Genomic DNA, 25246 nt, shown 5'->3' with positions numbered 1-25246 from the left:
TCACTGGGTCATCCTGAGCCAGGAAGTGACCTGGAATCCACTGTTTGGCCATGGAGGTCCTGAACCAGAGACAGGTGCTCCCCTGCCTCCTGCATTTCTAGGCAGACTAGGTCAGTTGCTCACTGTGTTTATGGGCTCAGGCTGGTTTTCAGAATTCTACCTAACCCAGAAGTCCTCACAGCCCAGCTAAATGGGCACAGTGGACGGTTGGCTCCTTTGCTTGGTCTCCTGCTCTACTGGGTACATCCTCAGATCCATAGGTACCATTTGCCATGGGGAATGGACAGGTGATGGTGGTGTGTGAGCAGAGGGCCGCATCAGAGCTGCTCTGGCCTGGCCTGTGCTTTCTGGCTGTCTACCTCACGCAGCCTTCCCCCGTCTGTTTCACGAGGAGCTGCTGGGCTGGAGATCTGCTTCTCCTTCTCCTGCTCTGTTCCCGCTCCTGTCATGTTCCATGCAGAGACTAAGATTCTTCAGGCAAAGCTTAACGGTCCAGCCTGACCAGAGGTGACCGGCTGGCTTCTTTTAGACATGAGGTCTGGAGTTCAGGCTGGCTGGGATTAGTGGCTAGCTAGCTCCAGCTGCATCCACAGACTATTACTTGGTTTCAGGAGCTTCCTGGGAAAAGCTCAGCCTCGTGGTGGGCAAGCCCAACGGTCTAGACCTAAGGTGTCTCAGGATAGGCCGCAGGAAGGGCTTTAATGCTCGCCAACAGCAAAGCAGAGTTCGTAAGACCCTGTTGAGTATCGTCTTAGGTCATGGGTGGGATTCTGTGAGACCAAGAAGACCTGACCCAGGCTTGGTGGACCTTTATGGTCTAGGAGGAGATACTGAGCATGGCATCATTTAAGACTGGTGAGAAGGGCTATGGAAGTGGCTCAGTTGGTAGAGTGTTTACCCAGAGTGCATGGGGTGGGGGGAGCTCTGATTCCCAGCACCTCATAAACCGAGTCTGGTGACGTGCATCTATAACGCCAGCACTAGGCTGGTGAAGGCAAGAGGGTCAGAAGTTCAAGATTGTCACCTGCTGCTGAGAAGTTTGAGGCCAGCCTGGGCTACATGAGACCCTATCTTTATGAGAGAGAGAGAGAGAGAGAGAGAGAGAGAGAGAGAGAGAGAGAGACAGAGACAGAGACAGAGACAGAGACAGAGACAGACAGAGAGACAGAGACAGAGAGACAGACAGACAAAGAGGTGGGGCTGTTGCCTGTTTATTTCTATGAGTGGGTCCTGCCCAGCAGGATGCCTGACACATGTTGGGGACCAGTAAAGCCAGGTCAGAGTTGGGGCAGGACTCCTGAAGCCTAAGAGAATCCCGTGGTGCCTGCAAACCAGAGAGACAGCCCAGGCAGCCTGTGATCGTTTCCTGTCTTCAGAGGGGGTGTCATATGCTCCCTCAGAGAAGAGGTGCTGTACACCACGGGCTCTCCAACGCCCCGAGTCATTTCTCCACACAGATCAGGGTATGTCAGACTCTGCTGTTCCCATGGTGACATGGAGACTCAGTACCCCAGGCATGCTGTGGTCCTTCCTCATCACCCAGGGCCACTCCACCCAGGGGCTGATCCCACCTCGCTCCCCCTTCCCTCTTCTTTTTTTTTTTTTTTTTTTTTTTTTTGAGACAGGATTTCTCTATGTAGACCAGCCTGGCCTTGAACTCAGAGATCCATCTGCCTCTGTCCCCCTAGTGCAGGGATTAAAGTGGGCACCACTATGCCTGGCTCCCCCCTTACCTTCTTGCTGGAGACCTGAGAGGGACCTGCAGGAGCTGGTTGATGTCACAGATGCCAGGACCTTCCTCCCAGGGACCCTAAATCAGAGTTCACCTTTTAGCTCTGACTTCAGGGCGCAAGTGACCCATACAGCTTTAAGGAGTGCTGGAATGGGCTTCTCCCCCTAGGTCTCTGTCTTATTGGAAATTTGTGCCCCTTAAGAAACTCTCTTTAGGGTAGGGGTTGGGTGTGGCTTCGCAGTCTTCTGCAGCAATGTCCCATAGTGCAGTTCTAGGGATTTTTAACAGGAGGGCATTTTCTCTACCCATCTGCTATGGCCGCTGTGCTTCCTAAGGGCTGGTTCCCAGGCAGATGGGAAGGCGTGCATGGCTTTTCCTCTCTGCCCTCTCTGTCTAGGGACACTGCTAAGCACTGCCTGTGAGACTTTCCTCTCCAGAGCTGCTGGGGTCCCCACTCTCCGCCCGGCATTGCAGCCACTGCGTGTTTCGGGGCCACTGTTGCTTGCATATATGTGCTGTGTGTGCCTTGTGTGCTGCAGGGCTCTGAGTGGCAGGCATCTGGGGAAGCATTTTATCCTGTTCTTGGGAGTCTGACTGGAACCCTAGCTCCAAGCTATCTAGTGGAGTCCCTACCTCAAGATGCCTGGTCCGATCAACTATAGCCCAAAAAATTGCTCAAAGGGTCTCTGAAGGGAACTTAGAAGCCACCGTCTCAGGTGTGAGCATGTGCCTTGAGCTTCGTTGGTCCCCAGGTGGCTGTTTGATTGGCCACCATGGTCAACAGAGGTTTGCTGGGTGTGAGGTGGGCTGCAGTGAGACCCTCCTTTTCGCTCTGCCTGTGACCTCTTTAATAAGCAACCATTGTGACCCACCTAGGGCCGTGTGGGAAGGTTGGGCTCATTACTGAAACGCCCACTCTGGCCTCAAGTCCCATTCTGCTCAGCTCAGCCCATGACCTTGGCTCTAAGGCTTCCGTATTCTTTTGACCATTAGAGAGTAAGGAGCCACCAAGGGACTTGATGGCTTCGCTCTGTAGCTGAGCAGGGTTCAGTGTGTGCCCATTCTGCCCAGTGTGCTGGGTGTGAGCGGGCAGTGTTGCTGACAGGAACAGTTTGATTTATATGAGTGAAGCTCAGAGAGGTTAGGTGACATGGCCACACAACGGAACCATGAATGGTAAGGCCAGGACTCCGCTTTATATATGGGTAAGAAGACCTTATCTCTCTGTCTGTCTGCCATCCAGTCATTCCTCCTCCACCCATTGATCCATCCATCCATCCATTTAATAAACACCGAGGCTGTATTAATAGTTGCCAAACTGTGGCTCCCAGACTTGAGTCATTACTAAGCTCCAGGTCTACATGGGGCGCCTGGGGATACATGTGCGTTCAGCCATGCACAAAGCTAGATGTCCTGAACATCTCATGCTTATCAATGAGGACGTCTGCAACCGCAGAGAGGTCCAGAGGCTTCCCTGGCTTGTTTGGGAAGCCAGGACTCGTGTGATGCCTGCAGAGTCCCTGCTCCATCTTCTGTTAGCTTGTCTGCCCAGACGTGGACTGTGTCTCTATCATCTATGTGCTTCATCAGAATCCCCTGTGGATCCCACAGGCCATGTATTTAAATGTCTGCTTCTCTGTCTCGTCATTCTCCAGACAGCATGTAAGCCAGTCACCCACCGTTCATGCTTCTATGCTGTGGTCCATCCCTCCCTTTCTTCCTTTTCTTTCTCCCCCCACCTCCCACAACTTCCATTCACTCACCCTTTCCTCCAGGGAAATGCTGGGGTGAGCTTGGGCTAGCTTGTCTGCATTACAAGTCCACATTCAATGGTGTTACTTCAGTAACACCTGGCTGAGGTGAGGGTTTTCACACTGTGGCAACATCAAGACATAGGGTGTGTTTCCCAAGAGCCAGTTGGTAAGTATTTATCAGCTCAGCACTGCCTCTGGGCATCCAGCTGCCTGTCCACCATCCATTGGCCTAGCTGTTGCTACTCACCCAAGTGTAGACAGTTGTTCATTTATTTGCCCATCCATCCATCCACCCACCCATTCATCCATTCACCAACCAACCAACCATCCATCTACCCATCCATCATCCATCCATCCACCCATCATCCATCCATCCACCCATCCATCCATCCATCATCCATCCATCCACCCATCCATCCATCCACCCATCCATCCATCCATTCATCCATCCATCCACCCATCCACCCATTTCATCCATTCACCAACCAACCAACCATCCATTTATCCATCCATCATCCATCCATCCACCCACCCATCCATCCATCCATTCATCCATCCATCCACCCACCCGTCCGTCCATCCTTGCACAGATCCATCTGTCTCTGTGCTGTCCACTCATCAGTCCAGCCGTCCTCTAACCGTGTATCCCTTCCTCTAGGCATTTGTCCACAGAACTGTTCATTGTCCCTACCCTGTCTCTCAGCCCACCGTCCTATCAGCAGTCTTTCTCACAAGCTCTTATGCTGTAAGCCCCAACATCGGGCCTGGAGTATCCAAGGATCACTTCCCTTTCACCACAAGAGGGAGTCGTGGGCTCGCTTCCCTGCACACTCCGCTGCCCAGCAGCTGGGATTCCCTGCAGTAGAGGCCCAGGTTCAGCTGCCTGGCTTGCTGGGAATCTGCAGGTGCAGATTCCAGCTGGACGCACCCAGACTGCTATCCCACCCGCCTGCCCCGATTGTCCGTCTGCCATCTGACCTGAGTCTCCTTTTCCCGTTGTCTGTGTTTTGTCTCCTCGCTGTCCCGCCTGCTCTTCTCGCCTGCTCTCCTTCTGCCTGGCCGCTTGGGGCCCCAGCTTTCTCCAGACCTGACTAGGCTAAAGGAGAGATACGTCAGGACTAAGAGAGACATCTTGGCTTTGAGAGTTGGGGGTAGAGACATGCAGGAGCTGAAGCTCAAGTGCGATTGTAAGGTACTGTCCGTCCCTCGTTCCTGGCCCCAGGGGGGCCGTTCTGCTGGGCCACAGAGGAAGGGTGGGTGTGAGCCTGGGGAGTCTGTCCTTGATGTGTGTCACCTGCACTGCAGAAGGGCGAAGCCATGAGCCAGCTGCTCCTTTCACTTCCTCATTTTTACCTAGACACCCCTGACCCTGCCCCACATCTGCCAGAGGGGTGCCAATGAACCCCCAAAATGCCTGTGGTATTGCACTAAGACCCCCCAGGATGATCCGGGGTTCTCTCTTTCTCTTTCTTTTTAATTCAGGTTCCTAGCCAGAATCAGGTAGCCACACACACACCTGTAAGCAAGTACTTGGGAAGCTGAGGCAGGAGGATTGGGAATTCAAGACCAGCTTGGGCTACACAGTAGGACTAAGCTTCTGGGCAACGCTGTTAAGAATAGTAGCTAGCATCATGCAGTTGAGCACCACACAACATGAGCCGTGGAGCCCTGTGGAGCTGGGTTCAGTCCCAGCCTCACTATCTCTTCACTGAATGACCCTGGGCAGCAGACCCCTTGGCTTCTCTGGGTCTGCATTTCTCTGCCCCCAGTAGCAGCCCCCATGCTCCACCCTGATGGATGCTGTAACTGGATGCCGAACCCCGTAAGGTACTTGGCAATATTTGATTCTATGAGCTTAGTGATGGTGACCACTGTTACTGTTCTCAGGGCACCCAGGGATGGCTGTCTTTCCATCATGATTTAGCGTAAGGAAAGTAGGCAGTGGCTGGTGGTCACCCCAGCAGTCGGCAGCAGAGGTAGGCTCTAGTCTGGGCATGGCTCTGGTGCGGTCAATCCTACAGTTCTGCCTGCATCAGAACCAGGGCCAGCCACAGGAGTAGGAGGGACCCCAGCCAACACTGCTGGGGGTCTCAGCCAAAGAGGCAAGGAGAGGAAGCCAGGAGCCCACTGAGGCTTGCACTGTGTGGAAGGGCACACATGCCAGGCTCTGGGCACCTTTTGGGGTGTTCGCTTGCCGTTGCTCTTTCTCAGAAAAATGCCAAGTGGAAGGGCTCTGATGACTCCCGAAGGCCCCTTGAAGGACTCTGAGGATAGACCCATTGATGGCTCCATCTAGAGATATAACTGCCAGAGTCGATTGTGCCTCAGGAGAGAGGCAGTTTCTGGGGTTGGTGTCTGTTCCTCCATTAGATTTTCAGAGGTCTTTATGATCCTTCCTCCCGAGAGACCAAAAATCATGACTGTGGATACAGGGAGGGGTGGAGACATGCTTCCCCATTTCCTGAAAGCCCGTCTTATTTCTAAAAAGCCTCTACTCTGTGCTGGTTCTCCAACCTCATTTCCCTCCCATCCCCTCTCAAAAATCCCCCCTCAGCCTCTCAGCTCCCTCTTTCACCTCAGGCTCTTAATGTCCCAAGGTTCTCAGCCCCCCCCAGGCTCTCAGCCCCCCCCAGGCTCTCAGTCCCCCCAGGCTCTCAGTCCCCCCAGGCTCTCAGTCCCCCAGGCTCTCAGTCCCCCCAGGCTCTCAGCCCCCCCAGGCTCTCAGTCCTCCAGGCTCTCAGTCCTCCAGGCTCTCAGTTTCCCCAGGCTCTCAGTCCCCCCAGGCTCTCAGTCCCCCAGGTTCTCAGTTCCCCCAGATTCTCAGCCCCCCCAGGCTCTCAGCCCCCCCAGGCTCTCAGTTCCCCAGGCTCTCAGCCCCCCAGGTTCTCAGTCCCCCCAGGCTCTCAGTCCCCCCAGGCTCTCAGTCCCCCCCAGGCTCTTAGTCCCCCCCAGGCTCTCAGTCCCCCAGGCTCTCAGTCCCCCCCAGGCTCTTAGTCCCCCCAGGCTCTCAGTCCCCCAGGCTCTCAGTCCCCCAGGCTCTCAGTTCTCCTGAGCTCTTAGTCCCTCTAGGCTCTCATTCCCCTTAGGCTCTCAGACATCCCAGGCTCTCAGTCCCCCCAGGTTCTCAGTCTCCCAGACTCTCAGTCCCCCCAGACTCTCAGTCCCCCAGGCTCTCAGTCCCCCCAGACTCTCAGTCCCCCAGGCTCTTAGTCCCTCTAGGCTCTCAGTCCCCCCCAGACTCTCAGTACCCCAGACTCTCAGTCCCCCAGGCTCTCAGTCCCCCCAGACTCTCAGTCCCCCAGGCTCTTAGTCCCTCTAGGCTCTCAGTCCCCCCCAGACTCTCAGTACCCCAGACTCTCAGTCCCCCAGGCTCTCAGTCCTCTAGGCTCTCAGTCCCCCAGACTCTCAGTCCCCCAGACTCTCAGTCCTCCAGGCTCTCAGTTTCCCCAGACTCTCAGTCCCCCAGACTCTCAGTCCTCCAGGCTCTCAGTTTCCCCAGACTCTCAGTCCCCCAGGCTCTCAGTTTCTCCAGGCTCTCAGTCCCCCAGGCTCTCGGTCCCCCAGGCTCTCAGTCCTCCAGGCTCTTAGTCCCCCAGGCTCTCAGTCCTCCAGGCTCTCAGTCCTCCAGGCTCTCAGTCCTCTAGGCTCTCAGTCCTCCAGGCTTTCAGTCCTCCAGGCTCCCAGTCCCCCCAGGTTCTCAGTCCCCCAGGTTCTCAGTCCTCCCCCCCACCCCCGTCTCTCAGTCCCCCAGGCTTTCAATCCTCCAGGCTCTCAGTCCCCCAGGCTTTCAGTCCTCCAGGCTCTCAGTCCCCCAGGCTCTTAGTCCCCCAGGCTCTCAGTTCCCCCAGGCTCTTAGTCCTCCAGGCTCTCAGTCCTCCAGGCTCTCAGTCCTCCAGGCTCTCAGTCCTCCAGGCTCTCAGTCCCCCAGACTCTCAGTCCTCTAGGCTCTCAGTCCCCCAGGCTCTCAGTCCTCCAGGCTCTCAGTCCCCCAGGCTCTCAGTTCCCCCAGGCTCTTAGTCCTCCAGGCTCTCGGTCCTCCAGGCTTTCAATCCTCCAGGCTCTCAGTCCCCCAGGCTCTTAGTCTCCCAGGCTCTCAGTTCCCCCAGGCTCTTAGTCCTCCAGGCTCTCAGTCCTCCAGGCTCTCAGTCCCCCCAGGTTCTCAGTCCCTCCTCACTCAGACCCCCATGAAGAGAAGTGTGCAGCTCTCTTCAGCTGGGAGTCAAAGAGCTGTCGGAGGTAGAAGTGAGCGCACTGAGCCCAGGGGAACCCTGTCTCCCAGGTCCGCATCCTCATCTTCATCAGATTCTGAGGAAGGAGGAGGAGATTTCCAGGAACATCCACGTCATGGCTGTGTGGCTGCTCTTCCCACTAACAGTGCCTTGCAATGGAATCGAAATTTCTGAGTCACATGGCAGGCACGGCCAGAGTGCCCATTAGTCACACGTGGGCCCCATGTCGGTCAAGGCAGCTAGGACAGCCACCCTTGAGGAACAGTAGTAGCTAATGCTGGTGGTGTTGGTGCAGGAGCAGGGCAAAGGGGAAGAAGTTGTTTCCGGGCAGGTCCGGTGCTTAGTGGTGGGGCATCTGCCCTTTTGGCTGGCTTTATTGGCAACACCAGGGTGTGGCTTCTGCATCCTGGGGCCTCCGTGTTCCCTCCCGTGGTCAGAAACTCAGAAAGGAACCTGGCTTTTGGGGGTAGAGGGGCGGGGCTTCTCATCTGGCTCAGCCGATGAATCAATGGAACAGAACTTGGGGAGCCTTAGCCCCAGACCTCCCCAAATCTGACTTGTTCACCCCTTGCTCACCTGGGAGGGTAGCTTGTGCCCTTTTGTGTGAGGTTCAGAGAGATGGAGTGGCCTGTCCATTTGTTGTAAAGCGTCAGAGCCGGGATTTGAACCCAGACCTGGCCCTTTCTCCATCCCTCCTCCTTCATAAGTAGAGGGAAGAGGTTATGCCCTTTCCTGACCATAGAGGGACCCAGGGGCATGGGTATATCTCCCTCCCTGACACTTCTGGTGGTCTCTGCGGCTCACCCATCAGCTGAGGGAGGTAGGGGTCTGGCGGGCTCTGATGTCTGGGCTGAGCTCCCTTGGAGGCAGGCGTGCTGGTTCCCCTCAGTTTCTGACAAGCTCCCTCTACCTTTACCCAGATGACCCAGCTCATGAAGGCCGCCAAGAGCGGGACCAGGGATGGGCTGGAGAAGACCCGGATGGCTGTCATGCGAAAAGTCTCCTTTCTGCATAGGAAAGATACCCTAGGTGAGTGGGGGCTGCGCTCAGCGGTGTGTGGGGGTGGGGCATGCTAGGGGGCGATAGTGCTGGTGTCTGGCCTATTTGGAATTGAACCCCAAATGTCTGGGTCAGTCCCACTTTGCTTCCCACGTCTCTGACCAGCATGGTTGGTTTCTTCTCTGAGCCTTGGGGTTCCCCTTCAGTGTGTGGTCCTGGCTGTTGCCCTCCTGTCTCCTAGTTCACCTGGCCTTTTCTAGAATGTTCTTGGTTCATTTTTGTCTCACCGGTACTTATTGAATACCTTCCAAACACCGTTCTCAGTGACTCTAACAGCATTTCTCCTGGGGTTCCGGGTGCTGTGGGGAGACGGTGTACCAATTGGGAATGGTGACTCACGAGATGTTGGAGAGCTGATGTCAACATTTGTGAAGTGTCTTGGGGGCACGTGCCAATTTGCAGATGAGGGGACAGGTACAGAGAGGTCGTAGTAGACTTTCCTGAGGATGCACAGGCATGGGGGCGATGTTTGGAGGAGACTAGGGTGAGAGGTCAGGGTAGCTCTATGGGCCTAGCCGGATGCTTGCCCTTGACCTTAAAGACATCAGAGAGTCACCCAGATTTTAAACAGAAGTGTCCTGCGGTTGGGTTTGGTCATTTGACCATTTATACATTCAGCAAGCTGTCTACCATGGTATACCATGAATAGGAGCCCACGGCCCTGGGATATGGCTGTGGGCAAAGTGGTGAAGCCAGTGCTCTGGCCAGACAAGAGATGAAGGTGTGAGAAACTGGGTAGTATGATATCCAATCACGCTAGGCGCTCTGGGGGTGGGGAGGGTGGGGAGGGACAGGGAAGGTGGGAAGGGGCAGAGAGGGTGGGGAGGGTGGGAAGGGGTAGGGAGGGTGGGAAGGGGTGGGGAAGATGGGAAGGGGTGGGAAGGGTGGGAAGGGGGAGAGGGTGGGGAGGGTGAGAAGGGGTGGGGAGGGTGGGGAGGGGTGGGGAGGGTGGGAAGGGGTGGGGAGGATGGGAAGGGGTAGGGAGGGTGGGAAGGGTGGGAAGGGGCAGGGAGAGTAGGGAGGGGGAAGGCTGGTAGAAGGAACAGAGGAGGATGGGGTGCGTGTGCTAAGAGCCTGCAGTGCTCTGATGAGGTGGCATTTCACCCTCTGGGGTGAGTCATGCGGGTAGCTGCGGGGAGGGTTGGTTGTGGAAATGACGCAGGAGAGAGAGGGTCCTGTGTTGCCTTTTTTCTGCTCATGTCTCAGCTGCCTGGGCCTACATGGCTTGCACAGGGGTCTGAGGCCCCAACAAGGCTGGCAGTCCCTGCACCTGCCAGCCCAAGGCTTCACCTGGGAACAACTACCAGCGGGAGGTGAAGGTCCTTTTACCCCCATGCTCACCTGCCATCATCTTGGTTCTTCTCCCTTCCCCGGCCACTCTTTATAGATAACCCTGTTTCCCTGATCTCCCCACCTCCACTCAAGTGTCCAAATCTTATTTTTGATTCCCACCAGGGCACTGATCCCCTCTTCCAGGTAATGTTCAGACTGGAGTCCCCAAAAAGTTCCCAGCAAGACTCAGCACCTGAGATGTGTTGTCTTTGGTGACAACAGACAAGAAGACAAGGGGACAGAGATGTAGGGCAGTAGGTTAATGGATAGTGACATCTGGGCAGTATTCTGAGGGTGCCAGTCCTTGGGTCGGAGGAAGCCTCATCCGGGGAGTGTCTGTTGCTGGCCTCACACATGGACTGGTCTTGGAAGGAACATGGCTCCAAGCTAGGGAGAAACTGTTGAGAGCCTCCATTGCGAGCCTCTCTTGCGAGCTTATGCATTTTTTTTTTTTTTTTTTTTTTTGCGGCTCTGCATCTCACTTTACTCCTTCACGCGTTGGGGCTGACAGCCGAACTGCACACAGAAAGAGTCCTGCACAGCGGGCGTCGTTCTTGAGGTCTGTCAGCCCTGGTGGCTTTTGGTGCCAGGATGGTATCATGCTGACTTGGGTCCCATCCAGTCTCTGTGGCCTCACAGCTGGGAACCTCACCCAGTTCTCACAGAGTAACACGTAACACTGGCGGAACTGATCACCCCACACACCCGTGCAGTGCTAAGCGGTCTGGGCAGAGGCTGGGCATTTAGAGTTCATTCCCCTTCTATCTTTTGGGGAGAGCTGGCGGTAGGCAGCCTGGAGTAGACAGGGAGTAGACGCCTGGAGGCTGGGGACTCTTTCTGGGACACCATCCCCACTCCGCCCACTAGCCCTGGGCCTAAAATGACCCTCCCCCAGGGACGTTATTAATAGCTGAGCGGCTCGGATCACAGGCCAAGAATGTTACCCAGCAGCTCATGGGGGAAGAGGAAGCCACGGAGCAGGAGACTGGGGTGGGTGCGCTGTGGTGTCCCAGGCAATATGTGGGCCAGGCAGGAGGACCTTCGCCACCCGCACCCTCACCCTCATGCTCTCATCCGCTGTCCGTCCTCCTCCTCCTCCTCCGTGTCTTGCTCAGGTAAGGGACAGGCTGTGTGTCCCGCTTCTCCAGGAGCTGGGCTGGCTGTCACTTCTCTTTTTCTCTGCCTCTCACTTCCTGCCATCCAAGGCTGCCATGGGCTCTGGAACCTCTGAATAGCGAGGGCTCATCACGATGAGCCTCTCCTGGGGGAACTCAGCGCCTAAGAGGATGGCCCTTTGGCTTCTTACCGCGCCTCCTTTTTCTTTTAGGGGCTCGAGCTATTGTTGGGCCTGTTTTTTTTTTTTTTTTTTTTTTTCCGTAGGCTAAGCCCAGCTGCAGTGGACTGGGAGTCCTGCACCCAGCTGAGCCTGCTTCCTCTGGGCATCTTTGTATTTTTTTGCTAAAAGGGAAGTGCGAAACTGATGGTTTGATTCCCGTAGGGCTCTGTGTTCTCATCTCCCCTTCGACGTCCAGAAGAAAATTATTTTTAGTGCCCAGTGATGGGGACATGAATGGTGGGCCCATGCCTGGTTGGAGCAGGCAGGTCTCAGCAGGGACAGTGGCCCCTGTTATGGGGGCCTGAGAGTGGATTTGGAGCTGACCCACTTGGCTCTGGGGCAGCCGTTTCCAGATGTGATTGGGGCTGTCTGACTGGTTCTCGTCTCCCGGAGCCTGAGCAGGGCGTGCCGTGACATCTTTCCATTTGACTTCAGGTGACTCGGAAGAAGAAGATATGGGGCTCCTGGAGGTTGGTGTGACGGACATCAAACCTCCCGCACCAGAGCTGGGTCCCATGCCGGAGGGCTTGAGTCCTCAGCAGGTCCGTGGGGAGGTGGAGAGGTGGGAAGGTGGAAAGATCTACGGGGAGAGGCTCCTAGCCTGGTGCCTGGAGCCTGGGCTATGCGAGTTAGAATCTGAGGGGAAGCGACTATGGAAGTGGCGATGGACTTTATTAGGGAACTGGACACTGTGGGGCGGGGGTGGTGAGGTCCATTTGGGATGCTTGAGACCCACTGACCCCATGACCACTGGAGCAGGTGTGTCTCCTGGTCCATCCCATGTGGCTCTGGGGCTCCTGGAGCTATCAGGTCCCCTTCTTGCCTTTGGGAACCTTCACATGTCAGATACTGGTTCTGCTCCTTGGATCCCACACCCTGACTGTACTCTCGGCCCGAGCAGGTGGTCCGGAGACACATCCTGGGCTCCATCGTGCAGAGTGAAGGCAGCTACGTGGAGTCGCTGAAGCGGATACTCCAGGTGCAACTTCAGAGGACTCCTGGTCTCTGGGAGGAGGGCAGGAAGGGCCCCCCGGAAGACATTTTATAAAGGGTATCTGGGGATTGTCACCAGTCCTGCTTCTTAGGAACAGCGGGCCAAGTGGGGACGCCAGGCGTTTCCAAGGTCTCTGTTTATAGGGAGAGCTGTATTCTGAAGTGAAACTGGGGTGTGTGTGTGTGTGTGTCTCAGATGAGAGCACCAAGGCCAGTGTTCCCTTTTGAGCCTTGAAGGGGCTGTATCTTCCTGGCCATTCAGATAATCTTTGAAGCAAGGATAATACAGGGGGATGCCCCCTCTTCCTCACACTGGGGTTCCCAGGGGACGCTAAGCAGATGTTTGAGTGGCATGTATGTGTTACCCTTCTCTGGTTTGGGCCTCCGAGACCTGGACTCCTCAAGGGTGTCAGAGTAGGCCACCAGCGAAGTGGACTGCTGGTGTGGGGTTGTCGGACCCCTACGAAGGAGCACAGGCATCTGACGAGGCGACTGGAGTGGGTACTCTAGCTTTGAGAGTTCAGGGAACTGTGGTGACCCGGGACCTTGATGTTGAGCCACACAGATGGCTCTGAGCCTCCCCGACAGCCAGCCTTGGCACCGAGCCACTACCAGAGTCCTCACACACAGATGGTATAGAAATGATCTTCTTGCTCCCAGACCAGCTTAGCATAGAAGTTCCGGGAGTCATGGAGTGACAGAGATAAGGCAGGAACGTGACATTCATGGAGAACCTTCTAGAAACTTCTACGAGGAACGTAGGATGCTTCTACCTGTGCCAGGAAGGCTCCACTGTGGGGCGGGGTGGGGTGTCTGCTCAGTTCTGGGTCTGCCTTGTCTAGGTGGTCTTGAAGATTGCTGGCCTCATCCCCTCCCCCCACCCATTCTGGCAGGATTACCGTAACCCGCTGATGGAGATGGAGCCCAAGGCGCTGAGCGCCCGCAAGTGTCAGATGGTTTTCTTCCGAGTGAAGGAGATTCTACATTGTCACTCCATGTTCCAAATCGCCCTGTCCTCCCGAGTGGCTGAATGGGACTCCACAGAGAAGATTGGTGACCTCTTTGTGGCCTCAGTAGGTGTTTCTACTTAATGGCTCAGCCACTACCCACACTTGGTTACCTTGTCTAAATCAATGATGTCAGAGCCCTTCAGTCACTGTATCCTGCATGAGAGGTTGAGCATGACACTTTGATATCCCAGAAGAGGTGTCAGACCAAGACGATATTGAAGCCAGGGTATGGTGGCACTGCTGCCTGGAGACCAGCCTCATGGTGGTCTGACAGAGTGCAGGTTCCTTTCTAAGCATGCCAAGTGTGATCAGTGAGGGTTTGCATGTCCTGGTTCAGGGTGCATTCACAGCTCCAGGACAAAGCCTTAGGATCTAGGGGAAGAGCCTTGGATCGTGGTCCAGGAGTCCTGGTTTCACAACCTCAGGCAGGTCTAAGGATGTCTCTGGCCTCAGATTCCACATCTGTGGAATGAGGGGTTTGCTGGATTCCTGCTTGTCAAACTGAAACCCTCAGACTTCAGAGAGGGAGGAGGTGAGAAACAGTCAAGTCAGCCTCTGTGGAGAGCCTCTGGCTTCTGCTTCTGAAAAGGATAGTTTTAAGAATGACAGTGGGGCTGGAGAGATGGCTCAACGGTTAAGAGCACTGACTGCTCTTCCAGAGGTCCTGAGTTCAAATCCCAGCAACCACATGGTGGCTCACAACCATCTGTAATGGGATCTGATGCCCTCTTCCTATGTGTCTGGGGACAGCTACAGTGTACTTATATATAATAAATAAATAAATCTAAAAAAAAAAAAAAAGAATGACAGTGTTCGGGAGAGCTTAAGTGAGCATCTCAGGTGGGTGTGCCCAGGGGAGCCATGGTGAGAGGTTGGCTGACTTCTGCCTTCTGTAGTTTAGCTGTGGAAGCATGGTTCAGGGACATTTCATATCCTGGGCATGGTAAGGAAATAGACAGAGCCAAGGCAGCATCCCTGCCCTTGGCTGCCTTCTCTCCCCTTTGGGTTCCGTGCAGGGTGTCAGACCAGGATGGGGTGGGCATGGCCGTTTCTTCCCCCTATATTGATGTAGCTCTCGCTTCTTATAGTTCTCCAAGTCCATGGTCTTAGACGTATACAGCGACTATGTGAACAATTTCACCAACGCCATGACCATCATCAAGAAGGCCTGCCTCACCAAGCCAGCGTTTCTTGAGTTCCTCAAGGTAACCTGGGCTAATAGTCTTCGCTCCCTAGGGATGGACTTGGGGAGGTGCCTCGGGAGAGAAGGGTCATTGTCTGGCCAACTGTGGTGGCATGGCTATGGGCTAGATTATCTAGTCTCCAGGCCACAACTGGCACGCAGATGGATCTGCGCTGTGGGTACCAGTGTTGGCCTGTGTTTCCACAGGCGGTGGCTTCCTTGTTTGTGAAGTGACATGGGCATCTCCAGGTCTTGTACTCCATTTGGGAGCATAAGGTTCAAGGCTGTGGGAAGCTATAGGACTCTTGAGAAGCTGCAGTTAGGCTCCAGTATCCTCCGTGATGGGGTGGGTGAGGGGCACAGCTCTGCCTGCAGGGAGCCATGTCCAAAAGAGGACACAGTGGATGAGATGTTGGGGTTTTGACGAAGAGCTCCGTGCCCTGGTGAAGAGGACATGGACCAGGCTTTCTTAAGGGGGAGCCATCTGACACGGGTCTTGGGGAGACAGAGAGCCGTTTCCAGTATAAATATTGACAAGGGTCAGAGGCAGGAGGACTGAGGGAGCAACGCAAGGCTGGAAGGATTCTGGGTTCATGAGCTAGATCATAAGCAGGCTTCCACAGGCAGTGTGGTCCAGCTTGGGCTCTTCTGGATCTTCAGGCCTTGGTGTGGTATCCAAGGTATTGAGGAGTCACCAAAGAGCTCTGAGCTGGGATAGAAAACATGGAGACTTGTAGGGAAGCCATGAGGTTGCCAGGGACACAGGCCAGGACCCACAGGACACATGCATGAGCAGAGCAAGCAGGCAGACACGAGGCAGAACAGGAAGACCCTCATGGCCACCCTCACCTTGGCCCAGGCCTCTGTTCTTAATTTACACAGAGGGATGAGTGTTGGATTTTCCAGTTTTGCCTTTGGTCGGGAAGCCTTCAGTGGCTTTTCTGGTCCCCTGAGGGTGTGGCTTACACAGGGTGTACCATGATGGGAGCGTCCCTGACCGTGGACCTGGAGCCCAGGAAGAGAGCTTCCTTGGATGAGGATTAGGTCTGTGACCCTGGTGCTGGACCCTTGCCGTTGAAGATTGACGAGTGACATAGCTTTGTCCCCGCAGCGGCGACAGGTGTGCAGTACGGACCGAGTCACCCTCTACGGGCTGATGGTGAAACCCGTTCAGAGATTTCCACAGTTCATCCTCCTGCTTCAGGTACTGCCTGGGGCTCCACAGGGGTCAGGGGATGAGTGGGGGTGGAGATGGTAGGTGGATCTCGCCCATGGCCCATTCCTACGGCAGCCTGCCGTGCTCAATAGCATTAAAAAAAGATTTATTTTAAATTATGTGTGGGTGTGTGTCTGTGTGTGGGCTTCTGCATGCAAACAGTGGTTCTTTTGGAGGCTAGGGATGTTGGATCCAATAGTGCTAGAATTACAGATAGTTTCGAGCCACCTGATATGGATATTGGGAAGTTGGAGTTGGGTCTTCTGCAAGCTAGAAGCTCTCTTAAGCACTGAGTTATCTCTCTAGCTAGTGTGTGTGTGTGTGTGTGTGTGTGTGTGTGTGTTGTGTGGGGTGTGTGTGTATGTGTGTGTGTATTTGTGTGTTTGGTGTGTGTGTGGTGTGTGGTGTGTGAGTGTATGTATGATGTGTGTATGTATGTGTGTTGTGTGTGTATGTGTTGTGTGGGGGTGTGTGTATGTGTTGTGTGGGTTATGTATATGTGTATTTGTATGTTTGGTGTGTGTGGTGTGTGAGTCTATGTGTGATGTGTGTATGTATGTGTGTTGTGTGTGTATGTGTTGTATGGGTGTGTGTGTATGTGTGGTATATGTGTGTTGTGTGTGTGTATGTGTGGTGTGTGTATGTGTGTATGTGTTGTGTGTGTGTGATGTGTGGTATATGTGTGTTGTGTGTGTATGTGTGGTGTGTGCATGTGTGTGGATGTGTGGTGTATGTGTGTGTGTTGTGTTTGTACATGTGTGTGTATGTGTGATGTGCATGTGTGTGTGTTGTGTTTGTACATGTGTTGTGTGTGTATTGTGTGTGTGTGTTGTGTGTGTATGTGTGGTATGTGCATGTGTATGTGTATGTGTGGTGTGTGTATGTGTGTGTGTGTGTTTTCACAGTGAACACATGGGGTCAGAGGACAACTTGCAGGAACCAGTTATGTTCTTCCATGTGGGTCCCAAGGATTGAATTCGGGTCGACCGGTTTGGTGGCAATGCCTTTACCTGCTGAGCTCTCTTCAGCCCGATTGCGTGGGTTACTCCTTGCTCTCCTAGGAGGAGAATGAGGCTTAGCGTTTCAGGACTTAGCACGCTGTCAGCCAACCTTCCTTGGTCAGGTGTCACTTAAGTGGAAACACAGGAAGCCTGAAGGAGCATCGACCCCGGGCAAGGCCCTGTGGTCAGAAATCCTCGGATAGTATGACCTGGCTCCTGAGAGGCACTGCCAGGCTGAGGACCTGGTGGCGTCTTCCCCTCTACCTGCTGTGGGCGTGGGCTCTGAGCTGAGTACACCTTTTGCCAAGGCAGTACTCAGTCTCCACTGAGACGTTTGCTCTCGGGCCTCTGCCTCTCAGTGTGCAGGGCTCTGGTGCCAGGCACGGTCCCACGGAGCAGTTGTCCCCATTGTCCATCCATGACCTTCCCTCAATGAAACTCTGGAAATGATGATTTTCAATTCTTCCGTCTCCTCAGCTCCTGCCAGCCACTCCTTCCTGTGACTTGCTTTATCTAGAATTTGATAATTCTAGAAGCTGTCTCCAAGTAGAATTGCAGAGTTTGACTCCGATGATGTCCTGTCCTCAGCATTCAGCCGTGCTGTAGCCTGGGTCAGAGTTGCCTTCCTCTCAAGGCCCAGGGGTGACTTTCGCTTATCATTTTGTTCCCCCACCCTCACGGATACAGGTTACCTCCTCACTGTGTCATTGTGATTGACACTGCAATGGAGTTGGGTGGACAAGTGTCTCTTGGAGACACTGCTGATAGACTTCTTTGGTGCATGTGCCCAGAACAAGCCATGGTCATTTTGTCTTTATTCCCTAGGCCTTAGCCTCTTCCTTCTATGTCTAGTTCCTTGGTCCCATTGCAAGCTGCAGCCTTCAGGCCTGATCTCTGTAGACTGTGAGGACAAGGCTTTGACTCTAGAGTAGGGGGAGGGGCTGTGTGTGCGCATGTCCGTGTGTGTGCATGCATGTGTGCATGTGTGTATATGTGTGTGCAATGCACATGTGTGTGCATGTGTGCGTTCATGTGTGAGTGTGAATGTGTGCATGTGTATGTATGTGTGTGTGCATGCGTGTGTGTGCATGCATGCCCATATGTGCGTGTGCGTGTGTGTGTGTATATGTGTGTGTACACTGTTGCACGTCTTATTCATGCTCTCTCTGGCCCTGGCAGGACATGCTGAAGAACACTCCCAGGGGCCACCCTGACAGGCTGTCGCTGCAGCTAGCCCTCACAGAGCTGGAGACGCTGGCTGAGAAGCTGAATGAACAGAAGCGGCTGGCTGATCAGGTGGCTGAGATCCAGCAGCTGACCAAGAGTGTCAGTGACCGCAGCAGCCTCAACAAGGTGGGTGTGCGGCACCTGTCACTTCTGCAGCTTGCCTGGGGTCCCTCACTAGGTGGCAGTGTTCTCTGAGGGGGGAGACCTGATCCACTGGATAGCACACTCACTATGATTCATGGTATTTTTAGGATAAAAGAAAGTTTTATTAGTCTGATTACCAAGACAGAAACTAGAAACCATAGACTACTAGTATAGTTAAAGGAATGGATTCTGAAATCTCCAGGTAAAATACACATCTATGGGGACAGCCAGCTGTAACCTTGGGTTTTTCCTTCCACCTGTCCCCTTGTTCCCAGAAGTAACAACTCTGAGACTTAATAGTTCATGAAAGAATGCCTAGGCCAAAAGCTTTGCTTATTTCCTGACTGGTTCATAAACCATTGATTCTCTTCTGAGCCATGTGGTGTGGCTGGCTACCTGGTCCGCAGTTCACATGAACATCTTCTTCTGTGTGGGGGGAATCTCCTGCTATCTCCCAGAATCTTCTCTCTCTCTCTCTCTCTCTCTCTCTCTCTCTCTCTCTCTCTCTCTCTCTGTCTGTCTGTCTCTCTCTCTTCCCTCTTCTCTTTTCACACACACCAGAAGAGGGCATCAGATCTCATTACAGATGGTTGTGAGCCACCATGTGGTTGCTGGGATTTGAACTCAGGACCTCTGGAAGAGCAGTCGGTGCCCTTAACAACTGAGCCATCTCTCCAGCTTGATTTTATTTTTTTTTTTTCTTTTCTTTTTTTCGGAGCTGGGGACCGAACCCAGGGCCTTGCGCTTGCTAGGCAAGAGCTCTACCACTGAGCTAAATCCCCAACCCCTCCAGTTTGATTTTATGCATGTTAAGCAAGTGCTTTCCCCATTGAAGTTTGAAGGTTTTCAGGCAGCATGCTGGTGAATATCTGTGATTCTAGTACTCGAGAGATAAAAGCAGGAAAAGCTAGAGTTTCAGACCAGCCTGGGCTACTAAGGAAGTTCTAGGACAGCCAGGGTTACCTAAAGAGAGAAAGAAAAGACAAGATCAGCCACTGTGGTCTGCAGTCCTTCTGTTTCCTGCCAGCAGGTGTGGCTTGGGGTGAGCCCCTCACTGCCCCACACAGTGGGAATCCTGTGCTTACTGAAGGTAGGATGAGGCAGACAGGGATGGTCTGCTAGTGAGGTGACCTCTCCAGGGCCTACCAGGTGGGTGTTTCCAGAAAGGGAACATGGTGTGAGGTCACAGGAACGGTTTGATGTCCTGGGGAATCCCAGAGCAGAAGCTGATGGCTGGCTGTTGCTAGCAGATTTCAGTGGCGTGGAGAGAACGTCCAGGCCTGGGAGACAGCAGCTGCTTATGGTCGCCATGCTCGCCGGTGGGGACAGCTCGATAGCCGGGTCCACTATCTTTGACTTTTGTGTATGACCTTCATGTCGGTCATGGGATCAGGTGGGCTGGGTCACCTGAGGTCCTGAGGTCCTGAGCTTCAGGTCCTCCTAGTCACTGGCCCACCCAGGCTACAGTCAGGCTGCTGGCATGCCCAGGTCCACATTGTTCTTTTAAGAAAGTGGAAGTCATTGGGGGCATTTAAAAAGTATGACAGGGCATAAACTTCAGATTCGAGGAACTTCCCCTAAGGTCTGAAAGAGCGGGGGCAACACCTGTCCTGTGCGGCTCCTTTCACCTGAGGGTGGTTGCCCACTTCCGGTTAATCTCACTGTGACCTCTCACAAAGGGCACGTGTCGGCATCCGGTCTGCTCCATCCGTTCTGCGAGCTAGAATCTGGCATGTGTGGCAAGGAGAAAAGGGAAGAGTACCCTTCCCATTCAGGATTTCCCAGGGTGCTTTCCCCAGGGATCATTGTCCCCCCTCCCCTGGACAGTACTGACTCCCCCACGCCCCAAGCCTGTTGTTTTGGAAGTCTCTGAAGAGAGGGCATGAGTTCCAGCCCTGTGCTGGCCTTTGTGTTGGAGAGGTTTCTTCCAGCAGCGGATAATGCCTACCAGGGGAGGGATATCTGTTGGTACCACCCTGGGAAGAGCTTTCTGGTCTCTTTTGCTTCATGCATGCCCGCCATCCCCTTCCCCCCCCCCCCCCCCATCGTAGAAGGAGGTAGTCAGTGAGAGCGGTTCACTGTCAGGCTAGAGGACGGACCCTGAGCCTCAGTTTCCCCCTCCTTTGCGTGAAGGGCGACCTGCACCTATGCGGATGCTAAAGCGGAGAGGGTCTCAGCAACACACTGTGTCCTCCCATGCAGGGGCCTCTCTGGACAATCTGGGCCAGGCGGGCAAGGATCGGATCAGTGGTTGGCCTCTGGCCATTGCCCAGAGAAAAGTGGAAATGAAACCGGGAGGGGGCAGAAACCGCCCCGTGAGCTGTTTCTAAACAGCCGACTCAGGAGCCTCCGGAGGGTCGCTGGTGCAATAGTGAGACCGTCTTTCCCCTTTTAAATCTGCGTCAGGGACGGGGCTGAAGGCCCGAAGCCCAAGGGGCTTTTCCTCTTCCCAGTGTGGGCCCTGGCAAGGCAATCGCAGCTGCTATCGTGGAGGTGGAAGGCCACGGGCTGAGCTGTGTTTTCACGAGCTGTGTCTGCCTTGCTTATGGACACTGTGGGGGAGACGTAGGGTTATAGTAATGGTGGGGGACTCCTGGGACCTCGAGGCTTCAGTAAGATGGGACAGTGTGGCCATTCCAGTTCCCGCTGAGCTGGGCACTGCCACGCAATTCGGGGAGACAAAGCAGAGGGGCTCCATCCTGTGCGCGTGCTGGGGGTTGGGGCGTTGTGGGTGCTGTGCACATCCAGAATCTGGGCTAGGCTGAGGAAGTCCATGTGGAATGTTTCTGAGTCCCACGGTGCCCACCATACAGCATTGTCGGTGCCACTAGGACCTTAGGCTGCTAGAAGCTGCCTCTCCAACACAAAGGCCAGCACAGGGCGAGAACTGACGCCTTCTCTCGAGAGACGTTTCAAAACAGCAGACTTGGGGCATGGGGGAGTCAGTACTGTCCAGGGGAGGGGGGACAATGATTCCTGGGGAAAGCACCCTGGGAAATCCTGAATGGGAAGGGTACCCTTCCCTTTTCTCCTTGCCACACATGCCAGAGTCTAGCTCCCAGAGCAGATGGAGCGGACCTGACGCCCACACACGCCCACTAGGACCTTTAGGGTTACTGCAGGCATATGTTACCACACACAACCTGGACCTTCTTTTCTGCAAGGTGGGAGAGGTTCTGAACCTCTGGCCTGGCTGTCTGGGCAGCGTCCCAGATCGTGACGTTGGTGTAGACCTTCTCTGTCCCTTCTTTTCTCCAGCTCTTGACCTCTGGCCAGCGGCAGCTGCTCCTGTGTGAGACTCTGACAGAGACGGTGTATGGAGACCGTGGGCAGCTGATCAAGTCCAAGGAGCGCAGGGTCTTCCTGCTCAATGACATGTTGGTCTGTGCCAACATCAACTTCAAGTAAGAGCCTGGCACGGGGTGGGACGTCCCCTTCCAGGGACCTTTTGCTCTTTGGTCCTCTCTCCCCAGCCTCTGTGTCACAGCACCACCAGAACCCTGTTAGGTCTCAGATGATTCACCTTTCTCTACATCCTTCACGCCCTGCTTTGTCCTTGGCCCAAAGCTAAGATTTAGACTAGCCAAGGGCATCTCTGACCCCAGACTCGGTGTCATTCACTGCCCAGGGCTGTGTGCTACAAAATACCCTTAATAGCTCAGCCCAACAACCTTGAAATTGAAGGGGATCTTCCTTGTGTCTACCTCAGATCCCTGCTGCTTTAGCCCACAGGGGGTTCCCGGATCTCAGAGCTGCTGGTCTCCACCCAGAGCCCAGAGTCGTTTCTGCCCTCTAGGAGCATGGTTTCCAGCCCACGAGAAGCACCAGAACTGGGTTGTGGGCTTAGCCTGAGATTGCAGGAACTGGGTTGGGAGGAAGGGGGCCTGTGGCTGCTGCCGGGACCTCACACATGGTTAGCACAGGAATTCACACAAGTGTCAAGACCTTTGGCTTCACTTGACTATTCGGGTGATGTAACTAGCGGGGCCTGCACTGCCCCAGGTCATGAGAGCTGTGACCTTCACGCTGCAGTCCCTCACTCAGCAGGGGAACTCACAGCTGTCCCCTGCGTGGCCCTGTGGGTATTAAGGATGGGGACACTTTTCTGCTGTACTCCTAGAACTCAGGCTGTGACCTTTGCAGCAGGATCCTGGGAGAATCTCTGTTCTCAAAACCTGATACTTTAAGAGCCTGGGACATTGGGTTGGGGATTTAGCTCAGTGGTAGAGCGTTTGCCTAGCAAGCACAAGGCCCTGGGTTCGGTCCACAGCTCCGGAAAAAAAAAAAAAAAAAAAAAAGAGCCTGGGACATAGCCTGGTGCAGCTGTTAGAGTCGTCCCAGAAAGTGTTCAGTGACTGTTAACCCAGGCCAGTTCTCCTACTTCCCAGCTTGGGTACTCACACTCACAGTGTGTATGTGTGTGCGTACATGTATGCGTGTGTGCATATGTGTGTGTGCACGTGCACGTGCATGTATGCATATGTGCATATGTATGTGTGTAAGAGTGCACATGTGCGGTCCCGTGTGTGTGTATGTGTGTGCATGCGTATGTAAGCATATGTACATGCTTGTGTGCATGTGTGAGTATGTATATGTGCACATGTGTATGCACACCATGTATGCATATGTGCATATGTATGTGTGTATGAGTGCACATGTGCAGTCCTGTGTGTGTGCATGTGTATATGCATGTATGCAATGTGTGTGTATGTTTATGTGCACGTGTGTGTGTGTGTGTGTGCAATGTGTGCTATGTGAGTATATGGGCATGTGTGCATGTGTGTGTATGTGTATATATGTGTGTTTTTGTGTATGTGTGTGTGTGTGTGTGTGTGAATGCTTAGGTGAGAGCACATTTTTTTTTTGAAGATTTATTTATTTATTATATATGAGTACACTGTCACTGTTTTCACACACATCAGAAGAGGGCATCAGATCTCATTACAGATGGTTGTGAGCCACCATGTGGTTGCTGGAATTTGAACTCAGGACCTCTGGAAGAGCAGTCAGTGCTCTTAACCTCTGAGCCATCTCTCTAGCCCCAGAGTGCAATTTTTAGAGCCAGTTTTTTCTCCTCTTACTGTTTGGATCTGGGAGATCAAACTCAGGTCAGCAGGCTTGGTGGCAAGTACCTTTATCCACTGAGCCACCCCCACAGTCCGTGATACTGTGATTCTTATGTTTCATTATGTCCAGACACCCAGCAGGGCCGGGGGCATGACCACTGCTCTTCTTGGCCTTACGTTGTTCAGGGTTGATCATGTGTGAGAAATGGGGTGCGGGTGCTCAAGTTTGGGGACACTGGTTCGCCAGTGTGGCTGAGTCACTTGACTTTGCTGAGTTTCTTTTCTGGAGTCCCAAAGCTGCTGGGGAGGGAGAGTGCTGTCAGAATCGGAGAGGATGGCGGGTGGAGCCCCAAGGAGGCCCTCTGTTCACACCTGGCCTATGTGGCCATGCCTGTACTCTGGAGCCCCCCTCCCTCCATGCCCAGACCAGTGGCTGGCCCCCCAGAGTCTTCAGTCTCAGGAACGTGCTGTCTCAATAACAATACCCCCTTTGTCTTTTCTCCAGGCCCTCCAACCACAGGTAGGTAGCTTGTGGCTTGTGTCAGGCATGTGACTCTGGTTCTGGGCCTGGGCTCCCTGGTGTAATGCCTTGGTGTGGGTTTCCTGCGCTGCCTGGCCTGGCTTGGTTTGGGCCTGAGGTCCTATGCTTACGCTGCCTGGAGCCTGACTAAGCGAAGGTACTGGGAGCTGGAGCCGTGCTGCCTCCGGGCTGGGCTGCAGCAGGCTCCCCAGCATTCTTCTCCTGTCCCGTAGGGGCCAGCTAGAGATTAGCAGCCTGGTGCCCCTGGGGCCCAAGTACGTGGTGAAGTGGAACACGGCTCTGCCTCAGGTGCAGGTGGTAGAGGTGGGTCAGGACGGTGGTGCCTACGACAAGGACAATCTGCTCATCCAGCATGCTGGAGCCAAGAAAGCCACCGCTGCGGGGCAGGCCCAAAGTGAGTACTGCCACCTGCTGCCTGTCACCTGCCAGCTGTAGAACCCTGAACGACCAACGGCCGGGTTGGGGCTGGGCCCAGAGGTCATTGCTGCTGCACCCCAGTGCAGATCCATGGCTCTCCTTACACATGCACGTCCCTGTGATCTCGCTGCTGCCACACCCCCTTGCGCACACTCAACACCCTCAGCTAGACTCCCTCACGCACAGCTCATGCAGCGACGCAGGCCAAGTGTGACTTGGCTATTAACCACCCCCCTGTGGGCTCTTGGATAGGTGCCTTCCACCTGTCGCTAGTGTGTCTCCTGGTGCATCGAGGGACTTGGGGTACTTATCGTACCCCCTAACCCACAGGGGTGCTAGAGAACTCAGGTCTGTCTGTCTGTCTGTCCCTTCCTGGGTCCCTGCCTCCCCATCTTGACCCAACCGCTCAAACCCTGCTTGAAGACATATGTATCCCTGTCTGCCTTCTCCCTGGAAAATGGTCTTCACCACTGTGCATGTGTCCCATTGGAGTGGCCTCTGGCTGCTTATCTCCCTTCCTTTGTCCCCCTACTCCCTCCATTTCCCCCCCCAGAACTGGCCCTTTCAAGTGTGGTGTGTGCACGTTGTAGGATACCCCCACCATCTGAGCGCTCTGATGGTCTTGGGGTACAGGCCTGTGTGGCCCTTTGAGGACATCTGTCTGCCTCCTCCTTCCCTCCCAGTCTTTGCTGTGGCTCCTTGGCCTCCAGGGTCCTGGCCCAGGAGTGTGCCGCCTTCTGCTGCAGGGTCTTCCCCAGTCTGTGTACTTTCTTGTTTGAGTCAAGGGTACCCTTCCGCACCGTCTCCAAGCCAATATCTTTGACGACCTGAGCTTGGGCCAGAGCCCTGTCCTGGTCTCTCTAGGCCCCAGGCTGAGCTTTCTGATCGTTACTTTTCTCATCGCTGTGATAAAATGTCTTTAAAAAAAAAAAAAGGCAAGTTAAAGAAGGAAAGCTCATTTTGGGGTACGGTGGGGAGGTCATGGCAGGAGGTGTGTGAGGTAGCT

General features: G+C 54.3%; 1 protein-coding gene across 15 annotated transcripts in view; it reads left to right on the top strand.

Moving 5' to 3' along the window:
* The window catches only part of Arhgef10l (Rho guanine nucleotide exchange factor 10 like), a 159780-nt gene that overhangs the window by 81081 nt on the left and 53453 nt on the right, over positions 1-25246 (top strand). For 4 of the 15 annotated variants that reach the window (XM_087551093.1, XM_087551095.1, XM_087551094.1 and 1 more), the window contains exons 8-17: positions 8636-8744; positions 11878-11984; positions 12344-12421; positions 13329-13508; positions 14534-14650; positions 15740-15832; positions 18025-18198; positions 21475-21620; positions 23788-23802; positions 24036-24217. In XM_087551093.1, the coding sequence (XP_087407219.1) occupies positions 8636-8744; positions 11878-11984; positions 12344-12421; positions 13329-13508; positions 14534-14650; positions 15740-15832; positions 18025-18198; positions 21475-21620; positions 23788-23802; positions 24036-24217 (1201 nt within the window). 15 annotated transcript variants of the gene reach the window in all.

The sequence above is a fragment of the Rattus norvegicus genome, chromosome 5 (assembly GCF_021556685.1).
Source record: "Rattus norvegicus strain SHRSP/BbbUtx chromosome 5, alternate assembly SHRSP_T2T, whole genome shotgun sequence".
NCBI classification, from domain to species: Eukaryota; Metazoa; Chordata; class Mammalia; order Rodentia; family Muridae; genus Rattus; species Rattus norvegicus.
This window is presented reverse-complemented; position numbering and strand designations above follow the sequence as displayed.